Raw genomic sequence first — 18936 nt, forward strand, 5'->3', positions numbered from 1 at the left:
ATGTCCTAAATTCTAGCTTCTGGCTATATCAGAAAACGTATAACTCCCTCCTCCCCTCCCCCCCACTTCAGTGAAAAAGAAGACCGATTGGGTTGGGTCAGGGCCCGACCTAAGACTGGGGACAGGGCCAGACTGGGTGGGGCAGGACTGGAGAGTCGGAGAAAGAGGGAGGGACAGGGAGAGTGGCCAGGACTAGTATGGGGTTCGAGGCTGCCGCGGGCTCGGGGTGGGGGGTGGGGGGAGTGTTGGAGGGAGGGGGCAGAGAGAAGGGGAAGGGCCCCGGCTGGCGAGCGGGCAGGCGGGCAGGGGGCGGGAGTCCTGGAGAGAGGGCGGAGTGGAAGAGGGGGCGGGGGCTGGAGACTGGAGGGGAGCGAAGGAGGTAGGGACATCCGAGGCGGGGGCCGAGGAGTTGGAGTTGGGCAGGCATGGGCTGGGGCTCGGACCGGGCCTCGGGCTCGCCGGGCCCTGGGACAGCCCGCTGGCCCCCGGGACTCCTCCTCCTCCTCCTCCTTCCGCTGGGGACTGGGGCCCGGGTCCGAGAGCCAAGAGGTGAGGAGAGGTCTTATGGGCAGAAGGAATCGGGGGTGCAAGGGCTGGGAATAAGAAAGGGGGTCCGGAGACCATCCTGGTCCTGTAAGCAGTGATTGGGGCTGGAATGGAGATCTGAACTTTGAGAGGGACCCCAATGGTTCCAAGTAAGGGAAGGGGATTCGGCAGAGCACTGTGGGGTAGGGACCAGGGCCTGGAAAGGCAGGAGAAGGGTGAGAACCCCGATGGGGCTGGAAAGAAGAGGGGCGCTCCAGGACCAAAGTGAATTCCCAGCGGCTGTCTCGGGGACAAACCGGGGTTTGAACCCTGGGGCTGACTCCATCACTCAGGCTGAGATTTGCCATTTAGACACTTAGGATGGATCTGTGTATCTCTGAATCAGCTTGGTGGGATCCCCTCTGGGGATGGGGCCTGGGATTCTCCTGCCAACTCAGAGAATGGAGCTGGAAAGGAACTCAGAAACAGAACCTGAAATGTGTGAGCTGGGAAAGGACCTTCGGACACTAGGCAAATAGGGTAGACAGAGCTGGGAGGGACCTTAGGGCTCAGAACAATTCTGCAGGATAGAATAAACACTGATTTATCTATTCCTAGAGATACACAATTTAGATAAGACAGGAGCCTTAGCCCCAGAAAATTTGGAGAGAAAGTAAACATGCCATAAGACTGCCCATGTGAGGTACCACTGGATTGTGGAGATCCTTGAATGTCCAACAAAAGAAGTCAAGCTTTACTTGGTTGGCTTTCTGGTGTTAGTGACAATAGGGACAGACATGGAGTCAGGAAGGACTAAGTTTAAATCCCACCCCTGATCATGGATATCTCACTCAACTTTACTGAGTGTTAGTTTCTTCAGGTGTAAAATGTAGACTATTTCCTGTAGTTATCTAATCCTACAGAGTTGTCTCCTGGTTCAAATGAGATAATGTATGTAGAATGCCAGATAAATGTCCTTCATTATTCATTTTACCAAGATTCACTTAAAGTTAAAGTATAGTAAATGAGGGACATGACTACATAAGAAAGAATATTCAGGGAGATGGATTGGAGGCAAGAAGACTTGTTAGGAAGATATTATCAGGGTCCAGGCACAAGGTAAAGAAACCCTCTACTGGGGTAGCAGGAGAAATTGGGGGGAAGGTGGTGGGGTGAGAAATATAGAAATGAACTCAACAGGACCTTGGTAATTGATTGGATGGGAGAAGTGAAGAAGAGTCTAAGATACCACCATAGTTACAAACCTGGGAAACTAGGTAGATGATGGCTATGCCAGACAGAAATAGTGATAGCAGAAGGAAGAGGAGGTTTAGGGGATAATGATTTTAGAGAAGAAAGATACTGTGCTTAATTTGGGATATACTAGACCAGGAGGACACTTGGGTAGAGATGTCCCATGTTGAGTTAAACATGCAGATCTGGAGCTCAGAAAGCAAATGTGGGAATCAGTACAGAAAAATGATCACTGAAGGTGTGGAGCAGAATGAGATTGTCTGGCGAGAGTCTTTAGACAGTAGAGAATGTGAACTATGGAGAAAAAAAAAAACCTTGTAAAGAAAAAGAAAAGGATGAGGAATCAGCCAGGGAGACAGGAGAGCAGTTAGCCAGAAAATCCAGGAGAATGTGCTGTTTCTGAAGCCAGGGGAATAGAAAATATCCAGCAGGAAGTAGTGGTCAGCAGTGTTTAAAAGCTGGGAGAAGAAAAACACAGTGAAGACTCAAGACAGCCAATTGCATTTGTCAATTTGTAGCTCAGGAGTGAGTTGAGAAAAAACAGTTTCAGTAGAGTGGTAGAAACAGAAACCTGGTTGCTAGGATCTGTACGTTAGGTCTGGTTTTGCTCTAGTGAGTCAAATCCTTTTTTTTTCCTGTTTGTAGTTGACCATCATTAAACAAATTGACTCAGTTAATTATATGACTTTAAAAAAAAAATGAGATCCATTTAAAAAAAATCTGTAAAGTGTCACCCAGTTCCCTTCTCATATGTTCATCAATGATCATTTCGATTTCTACACGGACCATTCTCAGAGAGATTTTATGGAAATGGAAAAGCTGTCATCTGTCCACAGTTGCTGATGTCTTTGGGGGCACTTTCTTTGGGTAATTAATAATACTGTTGGTGATTTTCTCCTTTCTTTTGAAATCTCCTCCAAGTTATCTTGTAAATCAATACCTAGCTACTTTTAAAAATGATTTTGTCTCCCATATGGATTTCTTTTGTGTATTTGATTAGATTTAGTTACCCTTTTCAATATCATCTTCTTGAATACCATTTCCTTTTTCTCACAAAACTCATTGGGCAAAGGGTCTTTCCACCGTCATTAGTGATGAGAATAAACCACTAGACAAAAGCAAACTTCCAACATGATGTCCCTTATGTATATGTCAAAATCATACAAGATTCTCTGATATAGGCAACAGAGAATACTTTATTCAAAGACTTTCTGGTTACTGTTGTTAATAACAGCAATAATGATAGTAATAATTAGTCAATGTTTATAGAACACTTTAAGATTTGCAAAGTGCCATATATATTGTATCATCTGATCCTCATAACAATCCTGTGAGGTAGTTGCTGCTATTATCTCATTTTACAGATAAAGAAACTGAGACTGAGAGTTGTTTGATATGGGTCACACAGCCACTCAGTGTCCAAGGCAGGATTCAAACCCAAGTCTTTCTAACTTTCATTTCAACTTTCTATCCACTTTGCCACATGGCAAGACATAAAGCAGGGAAATATATGCTCAACAAGGACATTTGTCAGTGTCATGTCTTGAACAAAGTCCAAAAGGAAGGATTTCCTATAGATGGTGAAGTCCTCTAGATGATCTGATTTGCAGATAATTTGGGGAAGATAATAGTAAGTCCTAGTATCCTAGAGAGCCTCCTCAGTGAGATCCATGATCACTCAAAAGAGATTAAACAATCCACACAGGAAATACCAAATGGATGAAGAATTCTTATTGTCAAAATTATATCATGCAAGTTGGATGGATTAGAGTGATTGAGTCCATCAGCACATGTATTTTGGATAAGTATTTCAGATGAACATACAATTGACACAAAATTCAAAAGGAAGTCAGGATGAATGAATTTTGGGAAATTCCTGAGTGCTTTCAATGACCCCAAGCTATTTTCAGCAGTATCAGTCCACCTTTTCAACAATATTCTCCTGGTGATGCTATATGATAAGCTCCAAGGAATCAAAATTGCAGATGATTCAGAGGCCAGGGAGAGATACCTGGTGGGCATAACTAGGTGGCAGTATATTTCCAAAGACAATTTTTATACAAGAAGTAGTACAAAACATTCCACTGAGTGGGGGAGACAGACCAATCTTGTGAAGAGAGCAAGTGATAACAGATGAAGAGTCTAAGTGTTCCAGTGGCACCCACGAAGTTTTAAAAGATCTAGAGAAAGACCTTTAGCTTGTTGGGTAGGCACCCTATGAAGAATTTACGAGAGGAAATGGATAAGAGTTGTAGCACAAGTTGAGAAGGTATGAATAGGTTGTCATCTGTACCAGTGAAGTGAGCAAAACAGTTGGGCTAGATTAGATGAGCTCTAATATCTCTTCCAAATCCAAGTCCTATGATCTTTTTTCATCAAGTCTGAACCCTATGAGGATTCGCATGAATTCCTTGAAGGATTGGAATAAGGATAATAAAGTCCAGTTTCATTAACCACACATTGAGCACTCTCCAGAATCTGACTCCAACTTTATCTCTTACTGCTTCTATTTTTATTTGTTCATTCATTCATTCATCAACCATTTCTTAAGCATCTGCTGCATACGGGGTTTTTGCTGGACTCTTGATACAAAGACAAATTAAAGCATGGTCTTTACCTTGCGGGAGTTTTCTGTCTGATGAGGTTTGAGGTGGGAGATAATTATCATACAGATTAGAATGTGATAAGTACATAGGAGTGCCCAGAGTATTATGGAACATTGTAGAAGGGAGAATTTTTAGCTAGGGGCTAGGGAGAGAAAAGGGGAAATTTGAGAAGTCTTCACAGAAGTCTTGGGTGGGTCTTTCAAAGAACCAAATAATGTTAATAGGCAGAGATGGGAAAGAGCTTATTCTAGACACAGAGAATAGTCTTAGAATGCACAGAAGTGGGAGAGGACAAGATAAAATCCCAAACAGCTAATGATTTTAGCTGGTTAGAAGTTGGAGTGTGTGAAGGGAGCAGGGTGAAATAAGATGAATAAAGCTGATTTGAAATAAAATAAGTGCAGATATACTGAGAAGAGAAGCTATTGAACAGGAAGAAATCTTTTTACCAAATGTCAGTGATAAAAGTCTGATATTCACAATATAGAGGGAATTGACACAAATTTATCAGGCCAAGAGCCATTCCTCAGTAGATAAGAGATCAAAAGATAGGAACAATTTTCAAAAAGAATTGCAAACCATAATGACCTTATAAAACATGTTCCCAATTACTAATGCAAATTAAAACAATCCTGAGGTTTCATTTCACCCCCTGAAAATTGTTAAATATTATTTAAAGAAAAAAAACATGAGAAGTTGATGCTGGAGGGTCTGTGGGAAGACAGACCTACTAATATACAATTGATGGAACTGTGAATTGTTCCAACCTTTCTGGATATCAATTAAAATGTTCATACCCTTTGATCCCATTACTAGACATAAACTCCAGCAAAATCAAAGACAGAAATAAATTTTCCATATATGCTCAAATAATCATCTCAGCACTTTTGTGGAAGCAAAGGGCTGGAAACAAAGTGTGGGCCTATTGAGTGGGACATGGCTGAAAAGACTGAACCATAGGAATTCAAAGAAATGTTTTTGTGCTTTAAGAAATGTCAGATGGAAGAATTCAGAGAAATACAGGAAAACTTGTATGAGCTGATATAGAGGGAAGTAAGGAAGAGAAAAAGAACAACATACAAAATGGAAATGAAAAAATTGCTAAAAAGAAGCCCAAGTTAGTAACTGAAAAACCCAAACAAAATGTCATTCTTTCCTTATAGCGAGACTACTAAAATGGAGTGTTTGTCAGTTGAGGTTTCTCTATCAGTTGTCTTTCTTTAAATGTTTTTGGGGTTTTTTTTGTTTGTTTCAAGAGGAAAGAGGAGGGGGACAGTATTTACAAAAATGACCATAATGTTAAAACAAAAACAAAAATCATCATTACAACTTATTTAAAAAAATTTTTTAAAGCTAGATTGGAGTACGATTATGTATAGCCTTGAATTCTAGGCTAAGATATTTGTATTTTATCTTCTTTTTTCCAAGCAGAGAATCCACTTTGGTCAGATCTGAGTGTTAGGGAGATCATTTTGAAAGATGTTTGAAGGCTAGATGGTAAATATGGGATACAAGGAAACCAATTAGAACAATATTACAATCACACAGGCAAGAGGTGTAGTAGACAATTCTGGAGGGAGATGTGTGAGTGGAGAAGAGGAGGCAGATGAAAAAAATTGTAAAAGTAGAATTGACAGATTTTGGTTCTTCATTGGAATGGGGGTGGGGAGGAGAAGTGAAGGTTGATGGGGAGGAAGCAGGGAGCAGTCAGTTATGACTTTGAAGGGTTGAGGCTGAGTGACTAAGAGCATATTAGTGCTCTCAACAGAAATAGAGAAGTTTGGGAGGACAGATCTAAGAGAGATGATGATGGGTTCACTTTGGAATCTCTTGTGTCTAAAGGGTCTACCAGACATTCAGTTAGAGATACCCAAAAACCAATTGGATATTCAGAACTAGAACTTGTAAGAAAGCTTATGAGACTGAAAACATAAGTTTGGGAGCTATCTACAACAAATGTGTCAAATGCGCTGCCAGCAACACTTCCAAGTACAAAAGAACTAGGTTAAACTGTAACTGAGAAATATTTAAGAAAATAAATAAAAATGCAATAGAACATAGATAATACTAATATATGGTTTTCTAAGTCACTATGAGTAAGTGGGAATCCTACATGAGGTTTAGCAACTACAAGTTCTATTTGAGTTGGGTACCACTGGTTTTCAACTCCCCAATCTTATAAGTGCCATGTCCGCAATCTGTCCTAACATAATGCTCCATATGTAGCAGCATGTAATAAATGTTCATTTTTATTTCTTGCATGAAGGTGATAATTGAAGCGATGAGACTGGATGAGAGAGATCTCTATGCAGTCTTGTGGCCATGTGCCTAGTGGTAATCCTTTGCTTGGTTATTTCTCTTTGGGGTGTCTTGTCTCCCCAACCTTGCTATGCCTTACCCAAGGTGGAGGACCAAGTCTTCTCCCATTAATCCTGTAGCAGGCAAAGAGCTGGGATTAGAGACAGCATGGAATCATGGACTACATTGCGTATGGCTTCCCTCATGATCGTACCTGTGTGATTTTGGGCAAATCACTCCCTTCCCTTCTCTGGGACTGAGGTCCTTCTCCAGTAAAAGGAGGGGATTGGAGCAAATGACCCCTAAGGTGCCTTTAAGTGTGTGAGTCAGAGGCAGTGTGGGTAACATGTGATATGGGCTAGATTTGGAGTCAGAGATCTGGGTTCAAATCTCAACCTTGCCATTTATTTTGTTGTGTGGCTTTGGACAAATTACAAATCCTATGTATAATTCCATTTACCCTGTCAGAGTTTTGAACAGGGGAGAGAGAGGATCATATTCATGTATGAGGAAGATGACACTGACTGCGTCCAGACAGGATCGGAAAGGAAAGTCAGGAGGCCTCGAGACAAGCAAGCCTGAGGGTCTTCCCCCATAGTCAGCCCCTCCTCCATTCCTGGAGCTTCATTTCCACACCCCCTCCAACCGGATGGGGGAGGGAGAGAGGGTCAGGGGTTAGGACTGAGAGCCCCAAGGGCCTTGGTGGAGTCTGGGAACGATCTGAGGATGCCCCTTCCTCTTCTGGCTTCCCTCCCTCCCTCCTGTCACTTCCCAAGGAGAATCAAGTGAAGTCATTGCTCAGGGGGTCGATTTGAGACAGTTCCCACATCCCCAACACTCCCCTCCTCCTCCCCCAGGCTTTCTGGAGCCTGGCCTCAATCCCCTCCTGCCGGTGGGGAATGCTTCAGGGAAGCCTTCTCTTTCTCTCTGGGCTTCAGTTTTTGGAGCGAAGTTTGAGTCCTTCTGGATGGGAACAGGACCCCATGGGTGGGGATTCAGGTGACTGGAGGTGCCTTGGGTGTCCCATACTCTCATTTCCCCTACCTCCATTCATTTGCTAGTCATTTCTCCTTGATTGGGGCTGAGGTCTCACTGCCATGGGCCTCTAGGATTTTTATTCATTTTTTTTGCTTCTTCTTCTCTTTGCGTCTCCTCAACTCTCTTGGGTTCTCTGTATGTGTTTCCTTTCTCCTCTGCTCACTTAAAGCCTCTGGGGATCGGGGAGGGACACACTTCCTGCCAGATGTGGACATTGGAGGTGGAAAGTCAATTGGGAGAAGGGCTCAGACCCTCCTGGTATCTCTTACCCATACAAGTCCTGGTGCCCCACCCCTTTGCCCCACAAAGCACTTCAGAGGGCAGGGGAGGGGAGTATGTGTAAAACTGAGACTGTTGTGGTTGGGAAGTAGGTAGTGAGGCCTCTGGGGTTTTGTAGGTTTGTTATCACCTGGGGAACTTCAATGTTAGTTCCTGTTTATCAGAAGACAGATCTGAATAGTTAGGGTCATAAAAAAGTCCCTCTCTACACAGAACCATAGAACACAGAATGTCAGAGTTGAGAGGCACCTTAATAATCTTCTAACTCAAAGGGCTTAACAATTTAGTATATATCATGGACCCCTTTAGCAGGATGGTGAAGACTATGGACCCTTTTTCAGAATAATGTTAAATGCATAAAATAAAATGTATAGTATTGTAAAGGAAATAAATAATCATTAATTTAAATTATTATTAAAATATTATTGTTATTAAAATTATAAACATCACATCCAAGTTCATGGTGTAGGCTCCTTGAAGGCAGGAGCTCTCTTTTGTCTCTTTTTTGTAGCCCTGGCTGGTAGCACAGTGCCTGGTACATAGTAAGTGCTTGGAGCCCCTAGTGAGCCCAGATTAAGAAACTTTCGTCAAATTCAGCTCCTTAATTTTAAAGAAGAGATTTGAGACCAAGAGGACAGAAGAGATTTGCCTAAGGCTACTCATTTGTTTCAGTCCTTTTTTACCCCATTTGGGGTTTTCTTGGCAAAGATACTGGAATGTCTTACCATTCCCTTCTCTGGTTCCTTTTACAGATGAGGAAACTGAGGCAAACAGGGTTAGGTGACTTGCCCAGGGTCACACAGCTAGGAAGTATCTGAAGCCAGATTTGAACTTCGTGCCTCCAGGCCTGGTGCTCTATCTGCTTGGCCATCTAACTGCCCCGGGTCCAAGGTTATACAACTCATTTGTTATGGGCAGAAGTAGGATTGGAAACTAGGGCTCTGATCTCCCAGTCAAGGGCTCATTTTAATCCACCATGCATTTTACATGCTCCAATTGCATTGAGTCTGAGTTAGATAATAGAAATAATAAATAGACAATAATAGAAAAAAAAGAATAATAATCACGCATCTTTCCTATCTATTCTCTCACATGATCTTCATACGAGCTCTAAGAGGGAGGGAAGATGGGCTTTATTATACTTATGCCCATTTTACATAAGGGAAAACAGACTCAGAGGGGAAGGATCACAGGTCCCGCAGTGAGTTAGAGGTGGAGTACCTCTACCAGGCATGACCATTGGGTTCATCTTGAGACCTTATGTAATGTCTGCGTGGAGGCTTCCTGAATTCTTCTTACTCAGGTGACAGACCTCAGCAGAGATGTTGGGGACCCCTCTTGGGCTGAACACCGAGAGAGTATAATCAAAATAAGAATGCCTTTAGGACTAGAGTGGGAGCTCAGGCTTGTGCATGGAGGAGGTCCTCAGTAAATGGAATGATGGAACCGGCTTGTTCTATCAGATTCTCTCCTTTTCTGTCTCTATCACTCTTCGCAGACTCTGCTATGGCTCCTGCCTTAGTGTGCTTGGCTTTTCTCCCGGCCCATTCTCTGTATCACTTTGTCATGCTCACATTCTACCTGGAATTCTACTTGGGTCTATGTCATAGGACTTCTCCCCTCCCAATCCATCACCCTGTTAGATTATAAACTCTTGGCAGTCTTTCCCCACTCCCTCACAATTCTCTTGTATTCATTTTGTAAGCTTTCTAAATAGACTTGTTTTGGCCATGTTGTCCCCCGGGTTAGAGGCTAAGGTCCTTGAGGGCGGGTACAACTCTGCTTTTGCTTATGTGTCTCCCAGGACCAAGCACAATGCTTTGTACAGGCATTGTAAGCATTTAATAAAAGCTTGTTGGTTGACCGGAGCTTCTTTAAGAAGCGAACTATGTCATTTTTCATTCCTATTGTTGTGACTCAAAATTTGTTGAATTGAGTTGAATTCTTCCCAATCTCTAGCCTCTCCCCTGTCTTATCCTTTACTTTTCTCAGACTGTATGAGGAACAGCAAGACCTTCCCCTCACCCCAGCTAAGTCTGTTGTTCCTCAAGCAAAATCTTTCCCCTGCTCCTTATTCCTCTCTATAAACTCCTAATGCCAGCTCCTGGATCTTCTGCTTGGCCCACCCCCCTTACGCCTCTGACGTGGGAGGTCTTAGCCAATTCACTTTGACATTTTTTAATTGTGGAAAACATAGTGGATAAGAAATTGATGTCAGTGTCACTGAATTCAAGTCCCACCTTACAGGCACGATGGCTCTGTGACCTGGGGCGAATTGCTTAACCACTCTGTGCTCCAGAATGCGCTCTGCTGCTACAATTGAGACAACAGTGAGCTGCTGATCTGCTTGGGTCGAGTTCCTTATGCTGGTGAAGTTCTCATCCCTGGACCTCATACAAGGCATGGGCTCAGGGTTTGGAATACAAAAACTAAAACAGTCTCTGCCTTCAAGGAACACAGGTCCAAATAAGGGAATAGGAGTTAGTTACCAATGATCATGATCTGCTGTAGAAGATGATAGCGACGAAGCGTGTGTGTTGGGGGAGGGGTGGATGGGGTGAATCTAGGATGGCTTCATTTTTGTTCTCTAGTGCCAGGCATGGTGCCAGATGCCTGTTGTTGAAGATGTGCAATGGGTACACTTCACCTTCCCCCCTCTCTGTCTGCCCGCTAAAACACACACTCACACACACACACACACCTTGTTTCTGGTTAGAACATACCCCACTGAGGGTGCCTGGAGCTGCCTTCATAGAGGACGTAGGAACAGAGTGTTGGGGGAAGAGAAAGATTTCAACAGATGGAGATTCAGGATTTGAGGTGAGGCGGAAAGTCCATTACAGTATGGGGGATGGTGATGCAGAGACACTTAAATAAGAGAGGGTAGGACCATAACAGGAGATGAAGGGTCCGTTGGTTGAAACATAGAATGTATGAAGGAGAGCAGTGTTTATTAAGGCTAAAAAGTCAGAGAGGAGTCTGACTGCAGAGATTCTTGACCCTCAAGGTGAGGGTTTTCTGTTTTCTTTGGTGAGCACTGGATGATTTTGAGCTAAGGAGTGACTGGGTCCAATTAGTGCAGTGTATTTTGGAGTGGGGAGAAAGACAGGGGACCAGTTACGAGGCTATTATAAAAGTCTAAGTAAAAAAGGTCTGGAGTAAGGGCATTTGCCCATTGCAGCCCCCTCCTCTGGGGGTTAAAATGAGAGCCCAGTGAGAAGAAACAAGGGAGAAGTGGGGGGAAATAGGGATCTAGGTAAGAGGATAAGAGATCGGTGAGAGGGTGAGGGTTCATTAAGCTGATAAGGTCTTGGTAAGGGATCAGGACTTACTGAGATGCTGTCTCAATAAGAGGATAGGGGCTCAATGAAAAGGAGAGGGGTTCACTAAGGACATTAAGGTCAGTGAGAGAATGGGGGTTCAGTGAAGGGATTGGCAGTGAAATGGTGCGGGCTATGAGAAAACTGGGGGATCAGGGTTTAGCTGAGGAGGTGGGCTCGGGAAACCTGAGCCTCAGTCTTGCTGAGGCCAGTCCTCACTCCCACCCCCCTACCTTTACCCCCCAACCCTGTCCCGTCATTTCCTTTTCTGCTCTGCATACTGAGATCTGGGAGACACTAGGGATGTAGGTAGGGAGGGGCTTCAGACTGAGCACTACTTTGAGTTCCTCCTTTAAGGAGATGAGGTTGTTTGGGAAGGGAGCAGCCACAGAGCCTTGGACTCAGCCCCAGGGGTTTTATGAGTTTCCTGTGTGAGAATGAGGCAGTTGATGTGAGGAGATAAGCCGAGGCAACCTCAGAGTTTATTTGGTCCAAGAAGCCTGGTTTGAATCAACCCCACATGCCCAGGGTGGGTGGGGCATCTTCCCTCCTTCCCTTGGTTTTGAACTATGAGGTTTGTGCCCTAAAAAACTAGGGAGCAACCTAGGGAAAGGTAAAGAGGCAAATACTTGGACATAAGGGACATGACTTCCCCAATCAAGGAAGTCTTCCTGGAGGGGACTTTCCAGGAGGCTCTTAGATGTATGGGGGATGGGAAGGTTAAACAAGCCACTTAGTGCTGACAAGAGTTATTCCCCCCTGACCTTTTTCTCAACCCCACTTTCCTTCCTAAAAATTGTCCTAGGATGGCTCCAATCCTCAAGAAAGTGAGTCCATCTGAGTGACTGTGATCTGGGCAATGTGATTGTGGGTACTATGGACATTTCCAGCTATAGGTCACCATCTAGATGCCAGAATGCAAATCTTCCTGGAGGTGACTTCTAAGAAGTCAGTACCCAGAGAGGGTCTAATATACCAGAATAAGATTCTAGGTCTTGCATGCAGTTTAGCATCGTAAAAGTTTTAGTCACCAGAACACTTTCCTGGACAATTGGGTGAGTCTGCTCCTGCTTCCACCGTAGGACCCAGGCACTTGGGTCTTGACTTGGTAGTCATAGGGACATTATAAAAGATGTTGTATGTCATTTCTAGCTGTTTGGGGAGGACAGGGAACAGATTGCTAGAGGCTCAGGAGACACTGACATAGGCATGTTTTCATGCCTCAAGAGTGAGTGCTTTGGTTGTGTTGAGTTAGAGATTCCTTTGGGATATCCAGTTCAAAATGATCAGGAGGCAGTTGGTGATGAAAGACTACAATCAATGGGGCAGGATATACAGGTGTGAATTTCATCTGCATAGAGATGATATTTGAAATAGTGGTTGCTGATGGGGCCACTGAGTAACAGGTCAGAGAGGAGAGGGCTCAAAGTCTTAGGACACCCCCAGGATAAAGAGTTATGGACAGTGGGCCAGCAAAGCAGACTGAGGAGTTGTGGTCAGATGTGGAGCAGATTGAAGAGAAACCAGTTCCATGGAAACCCAGAAAAAGGAGGGTGTCCAGGAATAGAACGTGGTCTACAGTGTCAGATACGGCAGAGGACTCAAATTTGGGAGTCTTTCTACCACACCCATCTGTTTTCCTCCTCTACTCTACTAGCTTTGTCTAAGGCTGGATACAGGACTGCCAGCCAGGCATCAGGGCTTTCAAGGCTCCATGGGTCAGTGAGAGGCCTCAAATGAACAGGGGTTCAGCTGGTGGGATTTAGAGAGACCAAACCAAAGAGGGTGAAGATTCCAGGCATTTTGGCTGCATTAGTAACTTCCTTTCTCCTGTGACTCACCAGGAGCCCTCTCAGCTTGCTTCTCTCCCCTTCTCACTCCCCCCCCAACTGAGGGAGGGTCCAGGCCTGAACCCCTCTTTCTCTCAGATCATGACATGCAGTCCTAGCTATAAACAACTTGGGGAGGGGAAGTGAGAGACACAAAAGGGAATTAAGAGCCATATAGACTCCTCCTCTACCCACATCTGGAGCAGCAGCTGCTTCCTTTGGGGAGGAGGGGTAGGCCTGGCCTAGGGTGGAGGAGGGCTGGTCTTGGGGCTTGGGTGGGGCTGAGGAAGGGCAATGTGGTATGGAGGCAGGGGGATGGCCTAAATCACCAGTCAGGGATGCTAGGCTTTCCTTCCCTTTGGGCCTCCATTCCTAATCCCTCACCCTTTCAGGAGCATCCCTATCTGTTTCTGTGTCTTTTAACGCATTTCTGTCTCTTTCAACTTGTCTCTCTTTCTTACCTTACCTCTCCATTGATTTCTGCATGTCTGTGTCTCTCCTTTTCTATGAATCTCTCTCTCTCTCTCTGTCTCCCCCTGTCCCCCCTCTCTGTTTGTCTCTGTGTCTCTTTCTCTCATTTCCCCATGCCTGGGATTGCTTTTCTCTGTGTGTCTCTCTGTTCCTCTTTTTCTCCGTCTCTCACTTTCTCATTGGCTCCTCCTCCCTCAGTGTCTCCTTGTTTCATGGACTGACTTTCAGTCCCTGTTCCACCCCCTCCCCCCAGTGTCTCTATCTGCTTGTTTCCCCTGCAGTGTTTCTACCTTCCTCACAGTTTCTCTTCATGTCTCTGTGACTCCTCAGGCCAAGACTTGGAGTTAGGGATGTTGATCCATTTTCTCTTATGGGAGAGATGGAGACTAAAAGTGGTTGTTGGTCTTTCTTCCTTCCTTCCCATTCCCTCTCTTGTCCACCAAGTGGCCTGTGCTAGAATTCATCCAGATCCTTCCTCCAGAGCCATGGAGAGGGGAGGGGAGGGATATCACAGAGACCCTATGGCTCACGAAGGCACTCTCTGCTGTCCCTTCTCCCAAACCCCATTCATTCATTCATCCATTAAGACAAACAAATATGAATTAAACACATTTGTATAGAATCTGGTAATAGGTAATGATCATGGTATTTTCTCCCCTTTTTTCTTAATTTCTTCCTATCTCCTCTTTCTATACATTTCTCCTGTTTTCATCTCTCTCTCTCTCTCTCTCTCTCTCTCTCTCTCTCTCTCTCTCTCTCTCTCTCTCTCTCTCTCTCTCTCTCTCACATACACACACACATACACACACACACACACACACACACAGAGGATACAACACTCCTTGTCTTTCTGGGCCTCCCTCCTCCACCCGCCCTCTAGCCACCTTCTTCCAGTGGAGAAATCTTTTTTGGCATCAAACCTCAGTCCTTCTTGCTGCAAGATGGGCCTTTGTACTTTCACCACAGGCCTGGTCATCTCTCAGGAATCTCCCCTCACCCTTTGCTCTGTATCCCCCTCCCAGGACTTCCTTTTGGAGAGCCAGTCACCCCCCACTGGGTACTGGGCAGCCGGAGCCGTCGGGAGATCACCACAGAAGAGACGGTCAGTGCCACAGCAATGTCCCCCTCAATCCCTGAAAGGATCCATTTGGGAGGCAGGGAGCTGGTTGGAATGACTTCTGCCCATATTTCTTGGGGGCCCAAGAGGGCAGCAGCTGTCTTCTCTCACCGTCAGTGGGCACTATGCCCACAGCCATCACTTCCTTCACTCTTGTTGGACTCCAGCTGTCTTATATAGTCCTGAAAACCCCATCTCCACATGGCTCCCAGCATTCTGCATTCATCAAGGCCAAGGTGCTGGGATGCCCAGTGGGGAGGTCAAGCTCCAGATTCTGTTCTCTCACTTTCTCTCCTTTATCTTCTGTCACCGGTATCCTAGGACGCTCTGAAACTTTCTCTGCTCCTAGCATCCCTCCTGTTCTTCTATTTCTCCTCCTCTGCCTCAGTTTCCTCTTTTCTTCCTCTGTTTTTCTGAGGTCTTCCATCTGACTACCTAGGACTTTCTCTAATTCTGCGATCTTCTTGGTCTCCAGATCATGCACCATCCCACAGAAAAGTGATGTGTACATGTATGCGTGTGTGTGGGGAGGTGGGGGGGAGTGCTCATCTGGATCGTAATCTTGTTCAGCCTTCAGGATTATTTATGTCCCCCTGTGGTGTTTGGCTCGGTGTCATCTGTCCCACCTCAGAGCAGAGTCCCTGGTGGGAAACTGAGCCACGGACACCTTGGTCTCTATAGGCTGAGCCAGATGGAAGCTAGAGCCAAGAAGGGCAGGGACTCAAGCGAGTCAGAAACATATGGATTTCATTATCCTGGGCCACCGATGCACACACATGGAAGTCATTTCTCCCTACCCCCCCAAGCCAGATCAGGTTCTCCCAACCACCACCCCTCCTTTCCCTTCCAGGAACTCGGCCCAGCCCTGACCCTGGCTGCTGCCATCCCCCCCCCCCCCCCCCATCCCTCTAGGGCAGGAGAATGTTTAGTCTCTCAAACAAAACTCCCAGGAATTCTACCCTCTCTCCCTCCAAACTCCCTCCCCTTGCCCTCTGTTCTGTGCCTCCAATATTATCCCGCCCTCCTTCCAATGCAGAGAAGATCTCTCTCTACACATTCTAGCCAGTTCCCACAGCCCTTCCATCCCCAGGGACCTCCCTTCTCAGCTCGTCTGTCAACATTAACGCCTACTCTGCTTACAGGGACCAGATTTCTGCCTCCCTTCTTAAGAAGGCTTTACAAAGGCTCCGGGCCTAAAGAGAACAGTCTCATGGACTGTCAGAGCTGGGACTGGAGCTTAGAGACCAGCTGGCCCAATCCCTGCATTTTACAAATGATGAAACTGAGGTCCCCAACTTGACCCTAAGTCACCCATGGAGCTAGGAACCCAAACCCGAGTCTCCTTGGGCTCTCCTTGACTCAAGTCTGTCTCTTTTATGACTAGGATGCATCTCCTCCCCACAGTTATTGACCAGAGAAGAGAACCAGAAAATTCATTCAGAGAGGGGACAGAAGGGTATAGTAGGGAGAGACAAAGAGTCAAGACAACTTTCCTGCCCTCTTTTTTTAGGAACTAGTGTGCAAGGGCTCCCTGAAAAGGGCAGGAATTTGGGCTTCTTAGCAAGTCAACACTTCCTCCCCACCCCTAACTCTTGTGATCCTCTGCCTTCCTAGGGACCACCTATACAGTTCTATAGTTCTCCTGATTATAGAGCTAGCCTGGTCTCATCCTTCCACAAGGGGGAAAACAAAGTCTCTAGGGAGTCAAACATTCCTCTCTTTGTACCCTACCCCACTCTAATCCAATATGGTGACCTAAATCTATAACAGCCTGGGACAGCCAGGTGGTTTGGTCCTGGAGTTCAAATCTGATCCCAGACACTAATTAGCTGTGTGACCCTGGGCAAGTCACTCAACTTCTATCTGCCTCAATTTCCCCGTCTATGAAATGGTGAGAATAATAGTACCTACCTCCCAGTGTTGTGGGAGAAGAAAGAAATAATTCTGGTAAAGAGCTTTGCAGCTTTTAGAGCACCATACAAATACTAGCTATTATTGTTATTCAAATCTTGGCCCTTCTACTGGCTCACCTTGGATGAGCCATTTCCAGCTGTGTCATTGTGGACAAGGATGTTGTCTTCTCAGGCCTCAGTTCCAGTGATGGAGTTGAATACGATGATCCCTAAGGCCCCTTTGATTTTCCGGGTGATCTCTAGGTGTCTCCTTCCAGCTTGGGGGGCAAGAGCACAGCATGGGGGTTGTGATAGGAAAGCCAGGTACCCTATAGTGCTATTAGGAGGATAAATGAGATCATATTTATAAAGTGCTTAGCATAGTGCCTGTCATGTAGTAAACACTATATAGACACTTATTCTGTTCCCCCTCTCTAAATCAGCTTCCTCTAGAGGGGGCCTCACTGCCTGAGGTGATGTGACTGTTCTCTCTGTCAGTGGCCCCTTCCTTAGTGTACATGTCAGAACCACACACCTGGTAAAAGGTGATGAGAAGCCAAGGATGGCTGGGTACCAGGCAGATAATGAAATGGGAGGCCATGCTCGGTCCTGAAAGTGCTCTGCTTATGGTTAATGAAACTTAGCCCTGTGAAAACCAATTCCTCCTTAAATTCAGGGGTGGGGATCAAGATGGGGAAGGAATCAGAGAAGGGAAGAGAAAGAAAACCAAGCAGTGAAAAGTCAAGGGGAAGAAGCAGGGAAAGGGAAAGGGCAGAGATTTGAAATTGGACAATCTGGGAGAGAAACAGGGCAGAGCAAAGGAAAGGGGACCAAGAGGAGAGGAGAGACTGCCCCTCAGGAACATGCCCACACCCAGGGGAAGGCAGGGCATAGCAGGACAGATATGGAGCTGTGTCCTAGAGGAGGAATTTGCCTAGGACTGCCCAGAATGGAGTTGAGTGGTGGAGACTAGACAGACAGAAGCAGGTGGGAACATCCGGGAGAGAGAAGGTGCAGATGGTGATGATGGTGCCATGGGACAATGAAAGGCAGAGGGGGAGGGGTAACACAAAATGTGAATCGAGAGTCTGGGCAGGAGGTAGGCTTAGGAGACAAGAAAGTGTGACCTAGGGAAGGGGAGACACAGAAATGGAGCCAGTGGGATGGCTGACATGGGGAGAAAAAGGGCTGAGAAAAGAGACAGAGAGACGCACCAGGACAGAATGAGTCAAGATGAGAAATACCAGAGACCAAAAAAGTGAAAAATAAGGACCGAGAGACCATAATACACCAACAGGAAGCGACAGAGACTTGCAGAGTGGCAGAGGGAGAAGAGAGTGAGTGGACAAAGATGAGGGGTAGCACCATTTTTGGACTTTCCTCTCCCCCTCCCCCACTCCAGGGTACATGTTTCCCAAAAAAGCCTTAACCAGGCTGGTGACCTCATCCTTTGGGCATTGGGAAGGGGGGGTGGGGAGAAGGGGGCTGGACTTGGGACTGTCCTGTCCTGTCCTTCAACACCCTAAGCTGAGAGAGGAAGTCTTAGGATCTGGTCCAGGGTCTCCACTGGAACTCACCAGAGACAGGTCTTCTGCTCTCTCCCACCCTGCCTAGGAAGTATGGATGGGGGTGGGGGGTGGGGGAGGAGTGTATGATGGCACGAAATGGACAGCACATACATCCCAGTCCTTGATGTCATGGTGAAACTTAGAACCAGGGGATTCAAATGCCTCTCCCAGGGTCACACAGCCAGAGAGCAGCCTGGGGAAGGGGATGATGCTCTGGCTCCCAGCCTAGCCAGAGGAGAGACCTTCCTCTACCCTCAGGCTCTGAAATCCAAGCCCACTGATGGAACCATGGCAGAGGGGAGTGAAATTAGACTCATGAGGAAAGGGAAAGAAGAGGAACAAGACAAACTGAAGACTGGAGGTTGATCAGAGCTAAAGACAAAATGCAGAGAGATGGTGAGAGACACAGACAGAGGAAAAGCCATGTGGACCCAGGACAGAGGAAGGAAAGGGAGAGAGAGAAAGCCAGAAGAGACATAAGTAAAGAGAAAGAGGAGAGAGGCATGGGGAGGCAGAGACAGAGAGACAGGCCAAGGGAATGAAGAGAAAGATATATTTATACAGTTAGAGAAAAAACAGACAGAGAAAACAGTAACAGAGGACAGAGAAGAACAATGAATCACAGTCAGAAAAAATTCTACCCAGAACATCACTGACGTTGCTTGTTCGACCGACCAATGCTTCCTTTTGACATCCCACAGCCCTGATTCCTGTGATGGGGGGTTCCCTGGTACCTGGT

At 45.9% G+C, this 18936-nt stretch overlaps 1 protein-coding gene across 1 annotated transcript in view; it reads left to right on the plus strand.

The window, feature by feature from the left end:
• The first annotated feature begins 376 nt into the window (after positions 1-376).
• Positions 377-18936, plus strand: part of ADAM33 (ADAM metallopeptidase domain 33) — a 31190-nt gene continuing 12630 nt past the window's right edge. The window contains exons 1-2 of the mRNA XM_072619899.1: positions 377-549; positions 14643-14722. Of these exons, the coding sequence (XP_072476000.1) occupies positions 426-549; positions 14643-14722 (204 nt within the window). The 5' untranslated portion in view covers positions 377-425. The remainder of the gene's footprint in view (positions 550-14642; positions 14723-18936) is intronic.

This window comes from Notamacropus eugenii, chromosome 6 (assembly GCF_028372415.1).
Source record: "Notamacropus eugenii isolate mMacEug1 chromosome 6, mMacEug1.pri_v2, whole genome shotgun sequence".
NCBI lineage: Eukaryota > Metazoa > Chordata > Mammalia > Diprotodontia > Macropodidae > Notamacropus > Notamacropus eugenii.